The sequence below is a fragment of the Medicago sativa genome, chromosome 7, assembly GCF_051527215.1.
Source record: "Medicago sativa cultivar Bolivia chromosome 7, Bolivia_mono, whole genome shotgun sequence".
Lineage (NCBI taxonomy): Eukaryota > Viridiplantae > Streptophyta > Magnoliopsida > Fabales > Fabaceae > Medicago > Medicago sativa.
In genome coordinates, this window is record NC_140755.1 from 82978596 (window position 1) to 83001549 (window position 22954).

General features: G+C 36.0%; 1 protein-coding gene across 2 annotated transcripts; it reads left to right on the plus strand.

The window, feature by feature from the left end:
* Nucleotides 1-977: 977 nt before the first annotated feature.
* LOC146909318 (transcription regulator NOT2/NOT3/NOT5 family protein) lies at nucleotides 978-13231 on the plus strand. 2 transcript variants are annotated; one of them, XM_085727663.1, is made up of 18 exons: nucleotides 978-1231; nucleotides 1338-1469; nucleotides 2463-2600; nucleotides 3486-3536; nucleotides 4149-4238; nucleotides 4323-4469; nucleotides 5149-5262; nucleotides 5428-5502; nucleotides 5978-6049; nucleotides 6772-7440; nucleotides 8531-8701; nucleotides 9269-9428; nucleotides 10385-10518; nucleotides 10971-11249; nucleotides 11338-11472; nucleotides 11569-11750; nucleotides 11870-11946; nucleotides 12917-13231. In XM_085727663.1, the coding sequence occupies exons 1-17, from the start codon at nucleotides 1139-1141 to the stop codon at nucleotides 11931-11933; spliced, it is 2706 nt and encodes a 901-aa protein (XP_085583789.1). In that variant the 5' UTR covers nucleotides 978-1138; the 3' UTR covers nucleotides 11934-11946; nucleotides 12917-13231. The 2 variants fall into 2 exon arrangements, with proteins under 2 accessions (XP_085583789.1, XP_085583790.1); XM_085727664.1 differs by lacking the exon at nucleotides 5428-5502.
* The last annotated feature ends 9723 nt before the right edge of the window (nucleotides 13232-22954 follow it).

Sequence of the window (22954 nt, forward strand, 5' to 3'; positions counted from 1 at the left end):
ATCGACTATTTGAACAGAGCTTCAAACTCCCCGTCTTTGTATTGACCTTGCCCAGCTATCAGACACAAGGAACATTATTTCTGAGACCGATTCACCTCCAATCGTTGAAATGGTGAAATCATGTTCCTCTCGTAATGCAGTTATTCAACGTCAGGAGGTAATGTGTCTCATTCTCCTTTATTTGATCTGATCAAATGAGTGTACCATGTGTTAATGATAATACCAACATGTAGTTTTTCCGGCCAATCAAGACCACTCTACAGTTGATCTCGATTGTGCCCTTATTGATTCAATTTTACCAACATTAAAACTTTTCTTATCTAAGAGGTATTAGACTGCGTCATTTGTTTTTGTAATCTAACCCTATTTCATGTCATCAAAAAATACATTATTTCTCCAATGAGAGGTAACATATATTCTCTTCTTTTTCATCAGAATTGATAAAATAAGTTTGGCATATGTTACAAATACTAATAGATGTGCAATTTTTTTTGGCCAATCAAGACCACTCCTATGTAGATCTTGATCGTGCCTTGATTGAACCAGCTTTACCAACTTTGAAAGTTTTAAAAAATGACGTAAGAGGTGTTAGATCGCGTCATTTGATTTCATAATTTAACCCATTTCACGTCATTGAAAAATACATTACCTCTTCATCAAGAGGCAACACATCTTCTCTTTTCCGATCTGATCAAACAAGTTTACCATGTGTTACAAATGCAAATAAGACGTGCAATTTTCTCGGTCAATCAAACCTACCCTTCAATAAATCTTGGTTTTGTCCTTATCGATTCAACTTTACCAAATCTAAAACTTTTCTTAGAAAACGACGTAAACCGTGTTAGATTGCGTTATTTAATTTCGCAATCTAACCCGATTTCATGTACTTGAAAAATACAAGTAAAAGATAAACATAAAGAGAAAAAAAATAGAGAAAAATGTTAGTATAAATACAAAATTGAGAACACAAAATGAATGATATATGAAAACGAAAAACATCGGGGTAAAATCTCCGCGTCTTCTTTCGAGCAAACAAACGAGTGTGAGAGCAGAGAAACAAACCCTAGAAAAACCATTCAATTTTCTCTAATCATTCACCATTGTCGCGAATTGTATGAACTGATAAAAACCGTTATCAATGGGTGCGAGTCGAAAGCTTCAAGGAGAAATCGATCGTGTTCTCAAGAAGGTTCAAGAAGGCGTTGAAGTCTTCGACAGTATCTGGAACAAGGTGATTTTGATTCTTCCTTCAATTCTATCGTTTTTTGATAGTTTTGTTTGAATTTTCACTGATTGTGAAGTAATTGACGGTGATGATCGTTTTTTTTATTTGACAGGTTTATGATACTGACAATGCTAATCAGAAGGAGAAATTTGAAGCTGATCTCAAGAAGGAGATTAAGAAGCTGCAGAGATATCGAGATCAGATTAAGACTTGGATTCAATCCAGTGAGATCAAGGATAAGAAGGTATCTGTGAACAATTACGCCACCGAAATGATGAATTTGTCTTATTTGATTTTATTTGTAATCTTAAGCTGTTTTGAACTTGAAATAAGTTAATTGAAATACAGGCATTTAGGGTTTGATCATGATTGTTGAATTACGCAACCAAAATGATGAAATTTGATCTGATTTTATATCATTTGTACTCTTCAACTGTTTTGAACTTGAAATAAGTTAATTGAAACACACACTTTTAGGTTTTGTATCACGATTGTTGAATTACGCAACCAGAATGATGAAATTTGATCTGATTTTATGTCATTTGCACTCTTCTTGTTTTGAACTTGAAATAAGTTAATTGAAACACACACATTTAGGGTTTGTTCATGATTGTTGAATTGCGCAACCAAAATGATGAAATGTGATTTGATTTTATGTACACTCTTATGCTGTTTTGAACTAAAAATAAGTTAATTGAAACACACACATTTAGGGTTTGATCACGATTGTTGAATTACGTAACCAAAATGATGAAATTTTATCTGATTTTATATCATTCGTACTCTTCAGCTGTTTTGAACTTGAAATAAGTTAATTGAAACACACACGTTTAGGGGTTTAGGGGTTGATCACGTTTGTTGAATTACACAACCAAAATATTGAAATTTGATCTGATTTTATTTTATTTGTACTCTTAAGCTGTTTTGAATATTTTATTTGTACTCTTAAGCTGTTTTGAACTTAAAATAAGCTAACTGAAATACATGCATTTAGGGTTTATAGAGGGATATGTTTTGGGCATATAAGTGATGAATCCTAGTTTGAATGTGAATTGATTTAATTTTGTTAACTTTATTTGTTGAGTGGTGCACTGGTGCTAGGTAAGTGTTGTTCTGTCTGATTTGATTGTGCTAACGTTTGAGTTGGCTTTTGTTGCGTGATGATTTAAATGATAAATTTTGGTTTTTAAATTCTGGTTTTTATGTTTTACAATGCTTTTTTTTCTCCTTGATACAGGTGAGTGCATCGTATGAGCAGGCTCTGGTGGATGCGCGGAAGCTGATTGAACGGGAAATGGAAAGATTTAAGATATGTGAGAAGGAAACAAAGACCAAAGCATTCTCCAAAGAAGGCTTGGGTCAGCAGCCTAAGACTGTGAGTGTTTGAACAGGGGGAATGTTACCTCTTTGTTTCTCTGTCATTATACCAATTTGTGGTTTTTTTTTTGCAAATGTTGTTCATCACTGATTGCGGAAAATGGTTGTTAGTTCAAATTCTGCGATGCTAGAGTGCTATTAGCCCTGCTACAGCCGCTAATTGACAACACTTTTTACCAATTTGTGGGTTTTTTCCAATGTTGTCAATCATGGATCACGGAAAATATCTGTTCAAATTCTGCTGTTCTACATTGCTATAGCCCTGCTACGTTGACAACACTTTGTACCAATTTGTGGGATTTTTCAAATGTTGTTAATCGCGGAAAATAGCTATTTTTTCAAATTCCGCTATTTTACAGTGCTATAGCCATGCTACATTGGCAACACTTTGTACCAATTTGTGGGTTTTTTCCAATGTTGTCAGTTGTGGTTTGCGAAAAATAGCTGCTTTTCTGAATTCCACTGTTCTACAGTGTGCTATAGCCCTGCTACATTTACAACACTTTGTAGCAATTTGTGGGTTTTTTCCAATGTTTTCATTTGTGGAATACGGATAATAGCCGCTTTTCCAAATTCCGCTATTTTACAGTGCCATAGCCCTGCTACATCGCAACATATTTGTACCAATTTTTTTTCTTCCAATGTTGTCAACCGAGGATCACGGAAAATAGCTGTTTTTTCAAATTCCTCTTGTCTACTGTGCTGTAGACCTGTTACATTGACGACACTTTCTACTAAATAGCGTATCACCGAATTTGTTAAAATTCCGTTATGCTATAGCGCTACAGCCACTATTTGACAATACTGGTTTTTTCTTGGTGTTCTATGATTATGTTTGTTAGTTATGGGATGAGGAATGTGTTCTCTGACTGTTTACTGGCAGGATCCGAGAGAGAAGGCTAAATCAGAGACGAGGGATTGGTTAAACAATGTGGTATGAAATCAATTCCTTTTAATAACTTCCATTTATTTATTTATTTTTTGTTGTTGTTGTTGTTGTGTCCAGTATGGCTATATTTGTAGCTTATGTGCGTATGCCTTCGTGTACAGAGTGTTTTCTTAGGATAACACTTGGCCTTGTTTACTTTGTATATTGTTCATTGCAACATACTGTGTTGTTAATAGCGGATCGTGGAAAATAGTGTTTTGTTCAAATTCTGTTATGCTACCCCACCATAGAGCCGCAGTAGAGGCTGTTTGACAACACTTCGTACCAATTAGTGGACCATCAAACAATAGCAATTTGTTCAAATTCTGCTATGCTATTGTGTCACTATAGCTGCTATTTGACAAAACTGAGTTATAGTCTATTCTGATTCTGAGACCTTTCTACTGTTAACAATGTATAAATTCATTTGGTTCTTAAGATATGCTTCTCTTACATATTTTTGTACCAGTTAGCGCCTTCTTTTCATGGCAATTTTTGTTATGCTGTCTCCTTGATCTTATAACTTTTAAGTGAGATCATATTAGTTTGACTCACATACTTATGTCTTGCTTATCATTTGCATTTTGTCTTCTTATTGTCTTTTGAATATGCGAGTAGGTTGGAGAGTTAGAATCTCAGATTGATAACTTTGAAGCTGAGCTTGAAGGCCTTACAGTCAAGAAAGGAAAAAACAGACCTTCTAGATTGGTATGGAGTAAAGGACATATGTTTTGTGGGAGTGATGATTTTTGCCTTTCTCATGGCCATTAACATGTTTTGTTTGTTTTGTAGACGCATCTGGAGACATCAATCACTCGGCACAAGGCTCATATAAAAAAGTGTGAATTGGTTTTGAGGCTTCTAGATAACGACGAATTGAGTCCAGAGGAGGTTAATGATGTGAAAGATTTCTTGGACGACTATGTAGAGCGTAATCAGGTTTGTCTTTAGAAACCATTATGCTTTGAGGCGTTCATTTGTATGACGGTTATATATGTAGTATTTATTTGTTTATTTGTGGGAGCCTTAAGTGTGTGTTTGGAGGGAAGATAAAGGAGGGATACTTTTTTTTTTCTTTAAGTAAAATCTCCACTTATATGACAATATTTCAAAATAATAGGAATGAAATGAGAGAATATCATGTAAGTTTTCCAATATTTCCTTATTCTTTTTTATAATTTTGAAGATTTTGAAATGAAACACTACCCCTAGCCTCCTCTCCAATTTCCCCTATCCCTATTTCTTGGGGAGGAACTTTCCCCATACTCCACATTTCTACAAAGCCACCAGTGTTATCGATGGTGGATGCCGGTCCATGGCGGAGAGCCAAAATTCCATCATATTCTCCGCTTTGTCGCGCCGCCATATCGGCCAAAATTGGGCATGGCGGAGAGGCCAAAAACTGTCACCGATATCTGCCATGGTCGATATTTGACAGCACCGAAAGCCACACACTTTTTCAGAAGTGTACTTCTGGACGACATAAAGTACATAAATGAACTCAGAAGTCACGTTGGAGGGTGGAAAAAGTTCCACAGTATTTCTTTATCCTCTACAAAGTTTATGACTCATTAATGGTTTTCTATTTCTTTTTTTTAATTACTTTTTTCTTTTACAGGACGATTTCGATGAGTTTGATGATGTTGATGAACTGTACAGTTCATTACCTTTAGACAAGGTTGATACTCTAGAAGATCTTGTTACAATTCCCACAAGCGTTGCAGTTGCAAAGGTATTTGTTTATTCATTGTTTGGATGCTAACATGCATAACTTGCACACACATATGCACCAATCATCTGTAGATTTGTGTTATTGGTTTGGCATATATCAGTTAATTTTTGCATATTATCATTTTTTGCCCTTGAATTTTCCGTATTGGATTGTCTATTTTTCTAGACAATCAGTTCATTACCTTTAGACGAGGGGAAGACTCTAGAAGATCTTGTTACAATTCCCACTGGTCTTGCAAAGGTATTTGTTTATTCATTATTTTTTGGTTGCAAACATGCATAGCTTGCACACAAATACAGATCAATTGTATGTAGATCTGTGTTATTGGTTTGGCATATATCAGTTAATTGGCACAAGTGGGGGTGTTTTGAGAGTCCCAATTGAATGTTGTGACCTGAAAAAGTTTAACCTTATAGCCAGTTTTGTGGGTCACAAAACAAAATAGGAATGCATTAGCGAGAAAGTTTAAGGTTCAATGGCTTGTTATTATACATATGAGGTTTCATGACAAGACATTATAGCATTGTTTGATCCATCAAATTAGTCTCACCTAGTGGGAAACGGCTTTGATGGTTATTGTTGTATGCTGGGTTTTTTTACTCTAGGCCTTATCTTTGAGATCCGTTTGTTATACACTTTTTATGCTAATATATTATATTAATTAGTATCATTCTTTGTAGAGGCGGAGCTCGTAATTTATTATGTATGTTTTCAGGTGGCACCTGGTCTTAGCTTGAAAACTCCTTTGGCAGCATCGGCATCGCAGTCAGCGTCATCACAAACATCTGTATGTATTTCTTGTCTTTATGATCTGAAAATATTTCTTAGAATTCTGTTATGGAAGACTGTAATTGAGGACGTTTCAGATTTTTTCTTTGGGATTCCTTTACTCTTGTCGGATGCTCTAGTCAGATCTTTCCTTGCATAACGTTTAGTTAACCCCCTTCACTTGTACTATGAGGGTTATGGTTATTGGTTTACAACCACCTGTACTATGATGGTTGTGGTTATTGGTTTGTAATGATGATAAATAGTGAATTCAGGTCATTCTTTCTGATTTGAAAGTTAATCTACTTTGCTACAACTAGTACTGAATTAGGATTACAGTTGTTAAACTGGGGTGCTTATCATGAATGGTATCATATTCTGTAACAAAGTAATAAATTACTTAAAAGTTACTATAGCTATGACATGTAGAAAACACTTACAAAATGTTATTTTAATCCGATTTTTACAATATCAGTCTTACACACGAGCGCTTGATAACCAACTTTAAGCAATCTCTGATGTCATGTCAAATAGCACGTGTTGAAGATTAATATTGTAAATATCGGAAACACGACTGCAGTCTCACCAAGTACACTTGTTTGAATTACCATTTACCAGACTAGCAGTCAAGGGGAAGAAAAGCTTCATTTTCATTAATTGCTTGCTGTTTAAATAGATGGACATCATTGCTGTTCCTCTTTCTGGGAAACTGATTTTAATAATTGAAATGCTTCTGTCCAGGAGCAAGCTGATGAGACAGCGTCTCAGGATAGCAATTCTGACATTGTGGCAAAAACCCCACCTCCTAAAAGTGGTGGAATTAGCTCTTCTACTTCAACACCTACTGGCAACCATGCTACTCCTGCTTCTGTCAACGTTTCAGGTCTTAATTTGTCCAGTGCACCGGCTGCTGCCATCCTTCCTGGTTCAAATTCTGTTCGAAATATCTTGGAGAATGCTATTGTAAATCAGTCTACCTCTCCAAAGGAAGAAGAGATTAACAACTTCCCTACCCGTAGACCATCTCCATCACTTTCTGATGCAGCACTTGCGAGGGGCAGAAATAGCTTGTCAAATCAAGCAACAGCCAGCATCCCTCTTGGTTCTGGAAACACGGTTTCTAGTATTGGAGCCCTTGGTGTAGTTCCTTCAGCCTCAGAAATAACTAAGCGAAACATATTGGGAGCTGATGATAGACTTGGAAGTAGTGGGATGGTGCAACCTCTTGTATCCCCGCTAAGTAATAGATTGATATTGCCTCAGGTTGGGAAGGCTAATGATGGAGCTACCTCTGTTGACTCTAGTATCGTTAATGAAGCTGCAGCTGTATCTGGGAGAGTTTTCTCCCCTTCTGTGGTTCCCGGCATGCAATGGAGACCTGGAAGTCCCTTTCAGAATCAGAATGATGCAGTAAAAAAATTTGTCCTTAAATCTTTTTCTTTTTTGCTATTTAGTTGCCCACTGTTTAATTTGGTGATTTGTGGAACTAGACATGTGAACATAAGGATGATGATATTCACATGTTCATCCTCATGCTCTTTTTGCTCTAGTTCCTTTAGTTTTTGCTCTTTTTTGCCTTAGTGTTTTATCTGTGCTTGATTAAAAAAAAAAGTAGACATGTGAAGTTTCTGTTAGGTACCTAAAAAACTAAGCTATCCAATGTTTTTTTAACTTCGGTTTTGTTTGAGGACATCTATATTGGGTGCAAGTTGTTTATGCTGTTAAAAAGTATATTCATTTATGTTTTCTTATAGAAATACTTGCAATTAGGTTGTTTTATGCTATTGGTTATTTAATTAGTCATTGTGATCAATATCTGGTGTTTGGTTAAAAAATAGTTATAGTCTTAACTTATTTATGGATATGTATTCTGGAACCCCTCATTTTCTAATAATTTTTATGAAATTTAGCCATACTTACCTTATTGTTATCATTATCATAATTTTTTTTAATTTTTGGTGTATGACATATTTACATGTCATATCACATTGAGTACCATAAGATAAATTTCAACATTTCAACAAAGAAGACAACAATGAAAGCTTACATTTGTTGATATCTATAGATTAATCAGCACTTTAAAAGCTATGGGGTTATCCACTGATATGCAGACTTATAGATTAATAGTATAATTACGCAATTTACCATATATTTATGTGTATACATTGATTGGTTTGTCACGATAGAATATTAACCTCGTCTATTTTATCAGTCTTGATTAAAATGCCATATGCATGATTAAATAGCTTTGGCGACCTTCCACTGTGAGTTATATGTGTCTACTATGTATGTATGTTTGTGCGTATGAATGCTTTGTGTTATGTTTGAATGCATTTACATGGAAAATAATTACATGGGTGCAGAATATATAACTGCTTTGGAGGGTTTGAATGCTAATCAGACCACTTCAAATAGTTTGAAAATAAAATTTATTGTCAGGTTGAATGAAAGTATCATCCTGTGTATTTTATTGAAGGGATTTGTTCATTTTAATATTCAGGGCCAGCTTCGTGGAAGAACTGAAATAGCTCCTGATCAAAGGGAAAAGTTTTTGCAGAAGTTTCAGCAAGTGCAACAACAAGGGCCTAGTACCCTTCTTAATATGCCTTCCCTTGTTGGAGGAAACCATAAGCAGTTTTCTTCCCAACAACAAAGTCCACTTTTGCAGCAGGTACTCTCTCTTGTATACCAAATTTGGCAGTGTTAATATATGTTTACCCCCCTGTAGTATTAGCGATTTCTGGTTTACCCCCCCCCCCCCCCCCCCCCCTGTAAAAAAAATTGTTTAGATTTCAACCCTGTAATTTGAAGATTTTTTTATTTTGGACCTTCATGGCATCAAATTACAAAATTTAAGGTACTTTCGCCCCTTGTAATTTGAGAGAATTTCGGTTTACCCCCCTTCCATATCATCGATTTTGTACAGTCAAAATTCATGAAGGTCCAAAACCAAAAATCTTCAAATTGCAGGGTTGGAATCTAAACAAATTTTTTTACAGGGGGTAAACCGGAAATCACTAATATTACAGGGTATTGTAAGCTATTCGTTGGTTAGTTTTGTTAGAGAAATTGCTGATTTGTTAGCTAGTTAAATCTTAAACTTGCTATAAATACAGCTAATGTCAGTGTATCATTAGTAATGACAAACAACACAGTTCAGAATTCCAGTTTTTTTGTCTCTCAAATTCTCTCAACTATAAATTCACAGTATTTTGCATGACATGTTGTGTATGTGCAGTTCAACTCTCAAGGCTCGTCTGTTTCTTCACAATCTAGTATGGGACTTGGAGCCCAATCCCCGAGTCTCGGTGGTATTTCTTCTGTCTCGCTGCAGCAGCTCAACTCTGTTCATTCCCCGTCCGGTCAACATCCATTTGCAGGTGTTGCTAAAGATGCAGGTATCTTTTGCGTTTATATATCCTATATCAAGTTTTGCTTTATTACGTACTCTTTGGACCACTATCTTCCCTTCTTATTCAAAAGGGAGTGGTTATAGTAGTATGATTTTGTCTAGGCAGTTCTCAAATCTCCACACCTACATTATTCTGCTTTGATTGTTTTGCAAGCAGTTCTGAATAAATTTATTTATTTATTTTCTGTAGTTCCTTTGTTATCCAAAAAGGGAATATTATGAATAGGAACATAAGAATATTTATCATGTCGGTAAAACAAGTGATGCTTTTGTGAAAAATGTTGTTCGTTCCTTCATGGTACTTGGTTATAAGGAGTCTTTATTTTGAGTATTTTGAGTTTCTCTCTAAATAAAATACCTGAAATGGTAATATCATGATCATGAAGTGCTAGTTTTTCTATGAAGTCATTGAGGTCTAGTAAGTCAATCAGGATTAGGTTTCTATATAGTTTTTTTTTTCCTTTTTCAAATTAGGTTTCTATATAGTTGTTGCGTGGATCAAATTTAAAAATTACTTCAAAGATGATTAAATCAGCTCAAGTTCAATGTGTTAATACATCTCTCATAAGAATACGGTAATTGTTTATGATTTTTAAGAAACTACTCCCTCCGTCCCTATATCTAACCACCCATTTGACTTTATTTTTGTCCCTAAATCTAAACCCCGTTTCAAATTACTAGATGCATTTATTATTTTTTTCCTAAACATACCCCTAATTAATACTACTAACTTGTTTTGAAATTTAAAAAGTCAAATTTAATACATATACAAACAAAGGACAATATGGTAATATTAACACACAAAACAGACATAATAATTACACTGTCAGCTTTTCTTAAGAAATGTGAAAAAAGCAAAGGGATGTTACATTAAGGGACGGAGGGAGTACTAAGATTATTATTACGAGAGATGGGATATATTTCAATTTTTGTACTATGCAGATAAATTTGAAGAACATCAGCAACATCAGAATTTTCCTGATGAGTCAACAACTGAATCTACTTCTAGCACAGGAATTGGCAAGAATCTCACAGTTGAAGATGATCTGAAATCAGCATATGCACTAGATTCACCTGTATGTAGATTAACTTGTGCCGTCTTTATATTTTAAGATCTATCTTACCACCTTTGTAACTTGCAGAAGCATATATTTATATTCATTTTTAAGGTCTGTAGAATAAAATATGTCAATATGTCTGAAGGAAATATAGAGCATATGCATATGTGGAAGTTTTCTATTCTTTCCTCCCTGTTTTGGTGTTAGATGTGAAAAAATCTAATGCATAGATGATAAAATATGATATGAAATCCACATGACCAACTCAATATCAGTGCATGTTTTAAACTGATGAAAGGCATGGGATATGGGATGTTAAATGGCTTAGACTTTCCTGAATTGCAGATAGAAAAATTTGCATTTTGTTTGATCTGAGTGCACATGTGGAAAAATCAGTTTGTATTTATGTGGGAATAGGTGTCACAATTTTAATGATGATCTGGGTTGATTATTTGTTGTTTATGCTGCAGGCTGGTTTATCTGCCTCGCTTCCAGAAGCTGCTCAAACTTTCAGAGATATTGATTTGTCTCCTGGCCAACCTTTACAATCAAATCAATCTACTGGAAACCTCGGCGTCATTGGAAGAAGAAATGGTGTTGAACTTGGAGCCATTGGTGATAGCTTTGGTGCATCAAGTGTTAATTCTGGTGGAGTGCGTGATCAATTATATAATTTACAAATGCTTGAGGCAGCACACTTCAGAATGCCACAACCTAGAGACTCAGAACGTCCTAGAACCTATACTCCTGTATGCATTTTGGGTTATTTATTGAATAATTTATTATATTGTCATACATACAATTAATTTTCATTTCCGTTTTGTTGTGGTCATGAAGAGGCACCCAGCAATTACACCTTCTAGCTATCCTCAAGTACAAGCGCCTATAGTTAACAATCCTGCCTTTTGGGAGAGATTAGGTCTTGAACCATTTGGCACCGACACGCTGTTCTTTGCATTTTATTATCAACAGGTACCTGAACTTACTATGTTATTAACAATATTGTGTCCCTTTCAAAAAAAAAATTGTGTTGTTCGGTCATGTGTACTTATATTGATTTTTATGTAGAACACATACCAACAATATTTGGCTGCAAAGGAGCTCAAGAAGCAGTCTTGGAGATACCACCGAAAGTATAATACATGGTTTCAGCGGCATGAAGAGCCCAAAGTTGCTACAGATGATTATGAGCAGGGAACATATGTGTACTTCGATTTTCATATTGCAAACGATGACCTGCAACATGGATGGTATGTTGAGTAAACAATTAGTTATTTTTTATTTTCAGGATAATTTTAGAGTGTAGGTAATGCATTGCTGATTCTACATTTTATCCCCTAACTTTTTATAATTTGGTGTGACGATTCAGGTGTCAAAGAATCAAGAATGACTTCACTTTTGAGTATAATTATCTTGAAGATGAACTTGTATGAAGGCGCCAATATGGTAAGAACGTTTCTTCTTGGTTGTTGTATTTCTGTGCAGTTATAATAGATATTTTTCTACCTGATTGACAAGTTAGTTTTATCCACCGAGTCTTGTAAAATCACATGAAATGCATAGAGGAAAAACGTCATATAGTTGAATAAATTAATTTATTTAAAAAAATTTGCAATACTAATTATAACACATCCTGGGAAAAGAGTTTGAAAGTTAAATAGTACCGACTGTTTTCTAAAATTCAGATGATTTTATGTAGTTTTTATTTTGTCATTTTATTGACCTCTTACCCCTTCAATTTAATTTTAAAACTGGTAGCAACTTGTGTAACCCAGTAAAAGAATGGATTTTTTTACCCTTAATGTTGGACACAAGGACACCCTTGGGGGATGTTTTTGCCACATTGGAAATTGGAATTATATTTGAAGAATATATTATGCTTAATTGTTTTTAGACTGTTTTGGTATCACTTATTAGAGATGATCAGCGTACGGCATTTACAGTGCCGTTTGATCGATTTATCTGATTCCACTTAGTGGACAAAAGATGTGGTTGCTGAATGTGACACCGCTTGTTGTAATTGAAGGCTTGGATAACTTGATTTGTAGAGTTGAAGCATATTTCTTCATTTTGTTTTTCTTTAAATCTGAAGTCTACGATTATATTATTTGGAGAAATGCCAAAGGTTCAGAAAAGGCAAAAAGTACGACTAATTTCCCATTTGCCTGCATTTAGTCTAAGTTGCTTTTCAAAGCTGAGGTGAATAAATTGTTTCTTTTAAGAGATAAATCATAAGTGATTTTCTGGGTCTGAATGACTCGCAGACTGTGAACTTCCAAGCTACACTTTTTGCCAATGTCATACCAGTTTTCATTTTAATAGATTCAAGTCTTTTCTTCTCACAAACATTTGTAGTGTGCTTGACAAATTTTTTGGTGGTTTTTAATCTTAGCCAACCCATGTTGTGTCTTTGCAGGTATTGCCAAATCTGTTTGGTTACATGACAATTGTGACAGGCAGGTGTCACTAGACTTTGCTTGGACATACCTTGTAATTTGAATTTTCTTTGCCAATTGTCCTTGGTTGGTAATTTCTGTTGAAGGATTTAAACTATGGATTGATTTCCTTTAAACCTGTTCTTATCTGAGCTCGTATTGCCCCGATCAGCTTGTTTAGGAACGTGGATAGGGAACAATATAAGATCCCGAAGTGTACTTGTACAGTATGCAACAAGATTTCTTGTTATTTATGTTTTGGTAAGATTAAAGATTTCATATGCTTTGACATGGAAGGTTTATTGCACCATATGGATTAGTGTTGTGTGTATGTTGTGTTGCTTTACTGTCGGTTGATTCTAGTTCCAGTTTTAACAATTCATACACCTGAAGAAAGGAGTTGCCTGGCACAAATGCGTAGTTTTGAACACAACCTTACAACCTGGTGGACCAGTTTAGGATCATACACCAGTTTCTAGTAATCCATGTCACCATCTATGTGCTATTTAGCTCCTTTGCAGGTTAGGTTTAGGCAGAAAGTTCCTGCGCCACCCAAACTTCGTGACTGGTAACTTGATTACCTGAAATGTGAGCTATTATCAATGCTACAAGCATGGAGAACAATCCTGTTGAGACACATTCTGACTAAATTCCCAGGAGTAATGCTTGCCTACACCTGGTTACGGTTTTCTATCTAATTTTCCCCCATTCTCCTACCGTCTTTCTCTGATTATTCAGGATCATTAATGCACTACCCTTTCCAGTGATTCCAACCTACCTCTGACCTCCTCCAGCAATCTCCATCATTTATTCTCTTTGAAAACCACACTCAAACATCAACCTTCCTCCAAAAAATTACTACTCATCTTTTTCCCTTTATTTTGGTATTGTTCTCTTAATCACATCAACCATGGTCGTAAGAATCACCTCTAAAAATTGTCACCTCTCTTAACATTCTAACTGCCACACACGCAAGTTACACGATTAAAGACCAGATTTGCAATTTTTTGTTTCCATTCTGCAGTTGTGTTGCATTCTTTCCAATGATGGACCTTGTCATCTTTGAGTGTGGCTTTCCTCCATTTACTTTCATTCATTTAGTGTTCATTTGAGAGAAGAAGACATATATGTAGATTAATGATTAAGTGGATCCCACTAGTAGATCCCACAAAGCTATCATGTCTCTATCTCATAAATGGACACTTATGGAGAAAAGTATGGAGGAAATCCAAGCTCATCACCTTCGCCGTCTCTTGCAAGCCTTTCTCGACATCAGTTCTCGCAGGAAACCACAATTTTTACGCCACTCATCCAAACCATATTTTGAAAGTAAATCATTCGTTGAGGGTAATGCTTATAGGTGACGTGATTTACTGGTGCTGTGTGAGCTTGTGATGCTTGGTAGTGGCTAATGCTTGGAAGTGAATAATTTTGAAACCAGTTGTTCCGGTTGTCTATGAACAATTTTTAATGAAAAGAATGATGTGGCACCGTAATAGAGTGTGTGACGATAACGATAACATTCCTCATATTCCCAGTTATTTGAAACAATTTAAATATGCATAATAACACAGAATTAATGTTTATTATTCTCCATGCCTTTGTTTGAAGTAACCCTTACCTGATTTAATTTTTTTCACAAAAAAGTTTTACTTACTAAAAGGGCATCAGATTTTTTTTTCAATCTCATTTTTTCTTTTTGGAAATATCGATCATTTTTTTTTAAGGCTGTGAATCGTTTCATCTACTTTTGTACATGAATGAACGTAAAGTGTGGTGGAATTTAGCCTGGGAAAGGATAGTTTTTTCCCATCATGGGAAAGCTTTTTCTGACCATTGGATCAAGTATATTATCATGGACTCTCAACATTAAATCTAACCACTCATCTTCCTCCTTTCCCCACCACTTCACCGGATCTGCAATAACCTCAGTTTCTGCCGCCGCCCCTCCATCTCCCTTTCGCCGGCGCCGTCACCAGGGCACCGCCGTCCCTCTTCCGGTACTAAAACATGTGTGTGTTGTTTTCTTTTTTTTTTCTTTTTCTTTCTGGTTTGTGTTTCTCTACCAAATCTCTTTCCAGTTCCCAATTCTTAACTGAAACATTGATCAAATCTAACTAAGTTTTCTAACATTGGCACCGCATAATATCAAATTAAAATTACAGTTAATACATTTTCAAACTTTTAAGAATTTAGTCAATACCAAAAGAAGAATCAAATAAAACTTGTGTGTGATGTTAAAAGATTGATTTGAGGTTGTGTTGTTTCTGGTTTTTGTTTTTGTTTTGGGGGAGAGCCGCCGGTGGTTAGAGGAAGTGGAGTGGCGGTGGTGGCGCCGACGAGAGGAAGAGGGAAGGAGTCTGTTTGAATCAGAAGAAGGAGTCTGTTTTGATAGTTAAACAGGATACAACACAAGGATTTGAACATAAATAAGATCAGAGTAAAAAAGAATTCATAATCGTGAAGCCATCGTCGGATGGAGGGAGGTTTGAAAGGAAGAGACGGCGGAAAGGAGGTTAGAAGGTCTGACGAGTTTGTGGGGAAAGGAGGAAGATGAGTGGTTAGATTTGATATTGACAGTCCATGGTAAAGATGTGTTCTATACTTGATCCAATGGTCAGAAAAAGCTTTCCCATGATGGGAAAAAACTATCCTTTCCCAGGCTAAATTCCACCGTAAAGTGTAAACAATCTTTAGTGTTTCGGTGGTACCTAATCTTGGGCGAGTGGCTTGAACTTTCAAGCTTCGCATCATTAGGCGCGTCAGATCATTCAATAAGAGCAACATGTCAATGACAAATGAGCGTCAGTACTTTTCAAAATTGTTTTTTGATTGTTTGTACCACCATGCAAATGTTCATAACATGTAAGATTAAATCTGAAATGGACGCTCTTCCTTTTCAAAATCTTTGAATATCATTTATTCATTTATTGTTGGTTACCTACTCAATTTCATTTAAATTAATTCATATAACCTACAAGTTCATTTTTTTTTTGAATCAACAAATTTTATTAAAAACCATTACTATCGAACTACTACTATATTATTAGCTTTCTGCTGCGTTGATGTAGATGAATGTGTTTTACTTTAATGCTTACATAGAAAGAAAAAAAGATAGTCGTTGTCACTTCAAAACAACCCAAAATACAAATAGGTTAAAGGAACAAAATCATGGAATAAACCATACAATAATGGACAAAAGAAAATAATTAATACGATCACTTAGGAGTACAGTACAAATAAGTAGCCCGTTCACATTTCACGCATTAAAATAGAAAGGTCACACATATCCATCACAATCAAAATAATTGATCTTCATCAACGATCGATTGTAAATTGTAGTCCATGCTAACTAACTACACCCGACGCAGCTCAACATGCAGTACGGTTATTGAATAACTTAATTTTTAGCTAAAAGTTCGGATCATGCTAACTTGTGTCCTTAGGACACATGTTAACATTTTAGAAATGGTAAATATTTGTTATAAAATATTAATTTTCAATCTTTAGAAGAATAAATTGATACAATTTCCTACACAAATATTTCATTTTAGGTTCTTTAACAAGTGTTTTTAGGGCACAAGTTAACATTTTCCATGTAACTACCATTTTTTTTTACAAATCAATCGAACTACCAATTATGTATTGTCCATAGAAAATATACTTGGTACCGCTCAAATGGGAGATCAATGAGTCGAATTGATAGGGCACTCGTTTCGGAAGGTTGGAATAGTTGTTAGGGAACCACTTCCTTATGGGTTCTTCCAAGATCTATTTCGGATCATTGCCCTTTAATCCTAAAGAGTGGTGATCTTGATTGGGGTCCTAAGCCTTTTCGTTTTAATAATTATTGGTTGGAGAATGGTAAATTTAAAAAGGTGGTGGAGGATTGGTGGAGAGGTCAAAGGGGTGAAGGTTGGATGGGGGTTATTTTGAAGAATAAACTTAAAGGTTTAAAGGTGGTGGTTAGAGGTGGAGTAAGTTAGAGTATGGGGATGTAAAAACTAAAACGGATAGGCTTATGGTAGAGATTGGGGAGTTGGATTTGAAAGGGGAGTTGGGAATGTTGAGTGGTGAGGAAGTGGTGTTGAGAAAGAAAAAGCTTGAAGAGATGTGGAGGTTGCTTAGATGTAAGAAGGCCACTATGTTCCAAAGATCTAAGTCTAAATGGCTTAAAGAGGGGGATGCTAATTCTAAATACTTCCATAGATGTGTTAAAGCAAGGGCTAGCCGGAACTCTATCAAAGCGCTAATGGATAACGGGTTATGGGTGGAAAAACCTTTTGAGGTGAGAAAGGTGGTGGTGGATTATTTTAAAAATCATGTGGCGGACACGCATTGGGAGAGGCCTACTTTGGATGGTGTGGACTTCGCTACTTTATCCGTAGCGGAGAATTTGTCTCTTGTTGCTTCTTTCTCTATGATCGAGATTGAAGAGGTGATCAAATCTAGTGATGGTAACAAAAGCCCGGGTCCCGACGGCTTCAACTTTGCTTTCTATAAAGAATTTTGGCATCTTTTAAAACATGAGATTCGGATCATGTTTGATCAATTTCATGCGAATGAGGTAATCCCAAAGAGCTTTCTTTCCTTTTTTGTTACCTTAATTCCAAAGGTTGATACCCCCTTGACCTTGAGCCATTATCGCCCCATCTCTCTTTTGGGGAGTTTGTACAAGCTTCTTTCCAAAGTCCTTGCCAAGAGACTTTCCAAGGTGATGAACTCTATTATTTCGGCTTCTCAATCGGCTTTCTTAAAAGGGAGGCATTTGGTAGATGGCGTCCTTGTTGTGAATGAAGTGGTGGACTTGGCGAAAAAGGCAAAACGGGAATGTTTAATTCTTAAGGTAGATTTTGAGAAGGCTTATGACTCGGTTAATTAGGGTTTTCTTGAATATATGATGAGAAGGGTGGGGATGGATGATAAATGGGTGAGGTGGATGAAGGCTTGTATTTTTGGTGGTAATATGTCCATTCTTGTCAATGGTAGCCCTACCGAGGAAATTTGTGTGCAAAGAGGCCTAAAACAAGGAGATCAGCTAGCCCTCTTTTTGTTCCTTTTGGTGGCCGAAGGTTTTAGTGGCTTGATGACAAATGCGGTGAATCGAAATTTGTTTAAAGGTTTTGAGGTGAAGAGAGGTGGTACGGTTGTTTCACACTTGCAATATGCCGATGACACTTTATGTATCGGGGAACCGACGGTGGAGAATCTTTGGTTGTTGAAAGCCGTGATTAGGGATTTTGAAATGGCGTCGGGGTTGAAGATTAATTACCACAAAAGCTCGTTGATAGGTATCAATGTCAATAGAGACTTTATGGACGCGGCGTGTCATTTTCTTCATTGTAGAGAAGGTTCTTTGCCTTTCAAATATTTGGGGTTGCCTGTAGGAGCTAATTCTAAAAAGTTGTCAACTTGGGAACCTATGTTGAATCATTTGAAGAATAGACTTCACTCGTGGGGCAATAATTATGTGAGCCTTGGAGGTCGAATTGTTCTATTGAACTCCGTCTTAAATGCCATTCCTATCTTCTACTTATCCTTTATGAAGATTCCGAGAGAATTCATTTGGGGGGGGGGGGGGGGGTTGGTGGAGGTCGGAAAATTTGTTGGGTGAAATGGAGTAAGGTGTGTCATCCTCGTAATAAGGGTGGCTTAGGAGTTAGAGATGTGAAATTGGGAAATTTGAGTCTTTTGGCAAAATGGAAATGGCGGTTATTACATGAAGATCATTCTCTTTGGAGAAGGGTGTTGGTTGATAAATATGGTGATCATGTTGGAGGCTTAATGTATGGTGAGGTGGGTAGATGGCCGCGGTTTGCTTCCCTTTGGTGGAAAAACTTATTGAGGATGGTGTAGGTGGTTATTGGTTTACTAATAGGGTGAGGAGGAAGGTAGGAAATGGAAGTAATACTAGCTTTTGGATGGATAGGTGGGTAGGGGAAGCACCTCTCTACTTGGCTTTTCCTAGACTTTACTCTTTATCGAATCAAAAGGAAGCTAAGGTGGGGGAGGTTGTGGAGGTTCAAGAGGGGGGGAGTGTGTGGAATTTTATGTGGAGAAGGCAACCGTTTGTGTGGGAGCTTAATTTAATTATTGAGTTCAAGGCTTTGGTAGCGGTTTGCTTCCCTTTGGTGGAAAAACTTATTGAGGATGGTGTAGGTGGTTATTGGTTTACTAATAGGGTGAGGAGGAAGGTAGGAAATGGAAGTAATACTAGCTTTTGGATGGATAGGTGGGTAGGGGAAGCACCTCTCTACTTGGCTTTTCCTAGACTTTACTCTTTATCGAATCAAAAGGAAGCTAAGGTGGGGGAGGTTGTGGAGGTTCAAGAGGGGGGGAGTGTGTGGAATTTTATGTGGAGAAGGCAACCGTTTGTGTGGGAGCTTAATTTAATTATTGAGTTCAAGGCTTTGGTAGAGGTTGTTAACTTGGGTGGTGAGAAGGATAACTGGGTTTGGATTCCGGAAGAGGATGGTTTATTTTCGGTCAAATCAACTTACTCGGTTTTGGAATATCTCTTCCTTGTGGACGATGACGGGGGTGGCCTCCATGATGAAGTTTTTTCCTCGCTTTGGAAAAGCCCGGCTCCTTTCAAAGTGGTGGCGTTCTCTTGGTCCCTTCTTCTTGACCGCATCCCTACGAGGGATAATCTTGCTTTTCGCCATATCCTTGACCCGGGTGCGTCCTTGTTGTGTGTGTTATGTGGTAGGAATGTTGAGACATCCACTCATCTTTTCTTGCATTGTGATGTCTCCTCCTTAATTTGGCGCCGTATTTTAGATTGGCTTGGGATTAATTTCATTACCCCTCACAATTTGTTTGCACAATTCGAATGTTGGAATAATGCGGTGGTGTCGAGGAGACAAAGGAAAGGCTTTCGGTTAATTTGGCATGCCACAATTTGGTTGATTTGGAAGGAAAGAAATGCAAGGATTTTCAACAACAAAGCAAAGGATGTTGAGGAAGTAGTGGACGAGATTAAAGCGGTTTCTTGGGTGTGGACGCTGAGTAGATTAAAGATAGCATCGTTCCTCTTTTATGAGTGGACTTGGAATCCTAGAGAATGCCTTAATAGAAGATGAAAACTGTTGTTTTTTGGTTCTGCTGCGGTGGTTTGTGTGGCTCGGCTGTTTTGATTTTGCAGGCTCCAGAATTTTCTCTGTCAGCTGTTCTGTTGTGGTTCTGCTAGCAGATTCGGCTACTGCCTGCTGGACTGGTTTCTGGCTTGTTTTGCCTGCGGTTTTGCTCCTTCCTTGTTCATTTCCGTGCTGCAGTAGCTGGCCAAGCTGTTTGGGGTCTAGCTGGGTCCTTTCAATTGGTTTTGTGGCTCTTCGGTATTGATGCAGGGGTATGCAAGTGTTCCGACAAAAGTATATTCTTGCATCATTACTCTCTGGGTCGTTTCTTTTGTTGTAGGTGGTTTTTTAAAGGGGTTTTTGTTCGAGTCTGGTGATTGTATGGCAACCGATTTCCCCTTCTTTGTATTTTTTCTCCACCCGGGCTTATTAGTGTTTCTCGCACGGGCTCGTCGTTTAATAAATTTTGCCGTTTCAAAAAAAAAATGTATTGTCCATAGATAAATGTTTATTTATCTTTTTTTGACAGAAGATAAATGTTTATTTATCTACAGCTTAGTTGTTAGTCACTATAAGTGGTATTGAATTTTTTTTTTCTTTCTAATTCTTTATAAATGAAAACGGTCTCCGATTTATCGAAGACGGCCTTGCGTATACTCTCTTCGGCCATGTTCAATATCATTCCCACTCAAAGATGGTGGAACATGAACTTTCACGTGCTTTGGCTACCTCTTGATAACCTCAAGGAATAAAATAAAAAATTTATCTTAAAAAAACAAATTTTAAACTTTTTATAAAAGGTGAATATACAATTTTCAAGACGAGTTTTTCTTTTTTTTTTAATTAACAAATGCTCAAGCACTTTAAAAAGAAATCACTACTAGTAGTGAATGAGAAAATATTAAATTATTGTTATAGACTAGTACTTATTTTTGAGAAAAGAGTATCAAATAGTACTCGTATGAAACAACATTTGATAGTTTTTTTTTTAAGTAAATGGTCCATTTGGTTCCTGACTCTGCATCTCGTTGTCACTTTGGTTCTTGACTCAGAGTTAAATACAAAATAACGTTAAATAATTCTGTTAAGTGATTATGTGACATGCTGACAATGAGTATGAGGTGTCACAAGAAATAAAGTGAAAGTAGAAAATTCTCACTTTGGTCCTTACACCAAAAATCAATATCCCTAAATCCATAAATAGTAAATCTCAAATCCCTAAATGTTATCTAATTATCTCTTTTGTTCAAAATCATATCTTTCATTAAGCACCAACATACTATTATTAGGTCCCTATTCACTACATTGGTGTTGGTCCTGGACGTGATGCTCTCATATTCAAATAATTTTCACAACGAACATCCATGTCACTATAGGCAAGTTTAGAAGCTTTCTGCGTATAAGTTTTATTCACACCAACTTTTGATTTGGGATGAAAGCACATTTCTATGACTAGTGAGGATTGGCTATTTGATGTATTATTCTGTTGTTCATCATCATTGGCATTTTTACTTCTCAATTTTGCAGTACTTGTTGAGAGGATGAGTTTTTGAAGTAATACATGAATTAGATGTATGATGATAACATCTGTTATTAGTGTTCTCTATGCAAAGTAGAAAATAATGTTGTACCTGTAACGATCCTGAGGTTTTGAGTTTCTAGTATCACCTAAAATTACTAATCAAATGATTCCATAGTGCCTTTGATCCCTTGGCTAATATTAAACAAAATGATTTCATAAAGATTTAGCAACCTGAAAATGATTAATCAAATGCTGCAACTATGTGATGTTCATTAGTTAATTTATGTATTGAAGTTGCTAAATTATAAGTAAAGGACCTTCAAAAAAAAATTATAAGTAAAGTGACCATTTTTTGGAATATTTATTTTTGGTTCAGCGACTAAAGTGACAATTTTCTACTTTCATTTTAGTCTCTGTGACATCTTATACTCCTTGTCAACATGCCACATCATCACTTAACAAAATTATTTAACGTCAGAGACTAAAGAGATAACGAAGTGAACATTCAGGGATTATTTTGTATTTAATCCTGAGTCAGGGACCAAAGTGACAGCGAGATGCAGAGTCAGAGACCAAAGTGATTGTTTACTCTTTTTTTATATTAAAATTGCAAACATATGCTAAGTGTTTCTTTTATTAATTAATAATTTTACGAACTAGATTTATATTCGAAGACTAAACTAATTAGACACATTTTAATACCAAAATAATAATAAACTATTTTTGTGTTTTTATAATTTTGATATATTTCAGGATTATGTGAGTTTTTTTAGGCTAAAAACGAGACACAAAGGGGTTGTCTATTGCAACACTTTATCATCATATATTAAAGAAAGGAAAAAAAAAGTATAAAGAAAGAGGTGGACAAAAACAACAGAGGAAGATTGATTCAATGATTTGGGTGTTATGAGGAAGTGTGTATATATAGAATAGGGTGGGAAGTGCAAAATTTCAGCCAAAAACAACAGAGTGAATCGATTCACTTAATATGTGAATCGATTCAGACAGCTAAATGACAAGCGAGATGAACTATGAAGATTGATACGCATCAGACACTATTTGAATCAATTCAAATATTGCCGGATGAAGATTGATACGATTCAAACTTTTATGAATCGATTCAATCAAAGTCAAAAAGTTTTTTGATACGATTCACTGAAATTTGAATCGATTCAAGCAGGGAAGAAGGAAAAATTGATGATGTCAACATTTGAATCTATTCACAGTTTTTCTGAATCGATTCACATGAATCAATTCAAGAAAACTGTGAATCGATTCACTATGATACTATTCAGGAAAACTGTGAATAGATTCATTGTGATACTATTCAGTAAAACTGTGAATAGATTCACTGTTATACTATTCATGAAAATTTGACTCGATTCAAAAGGAGTGACACAAGGAAAATGGACAGAAGGAAT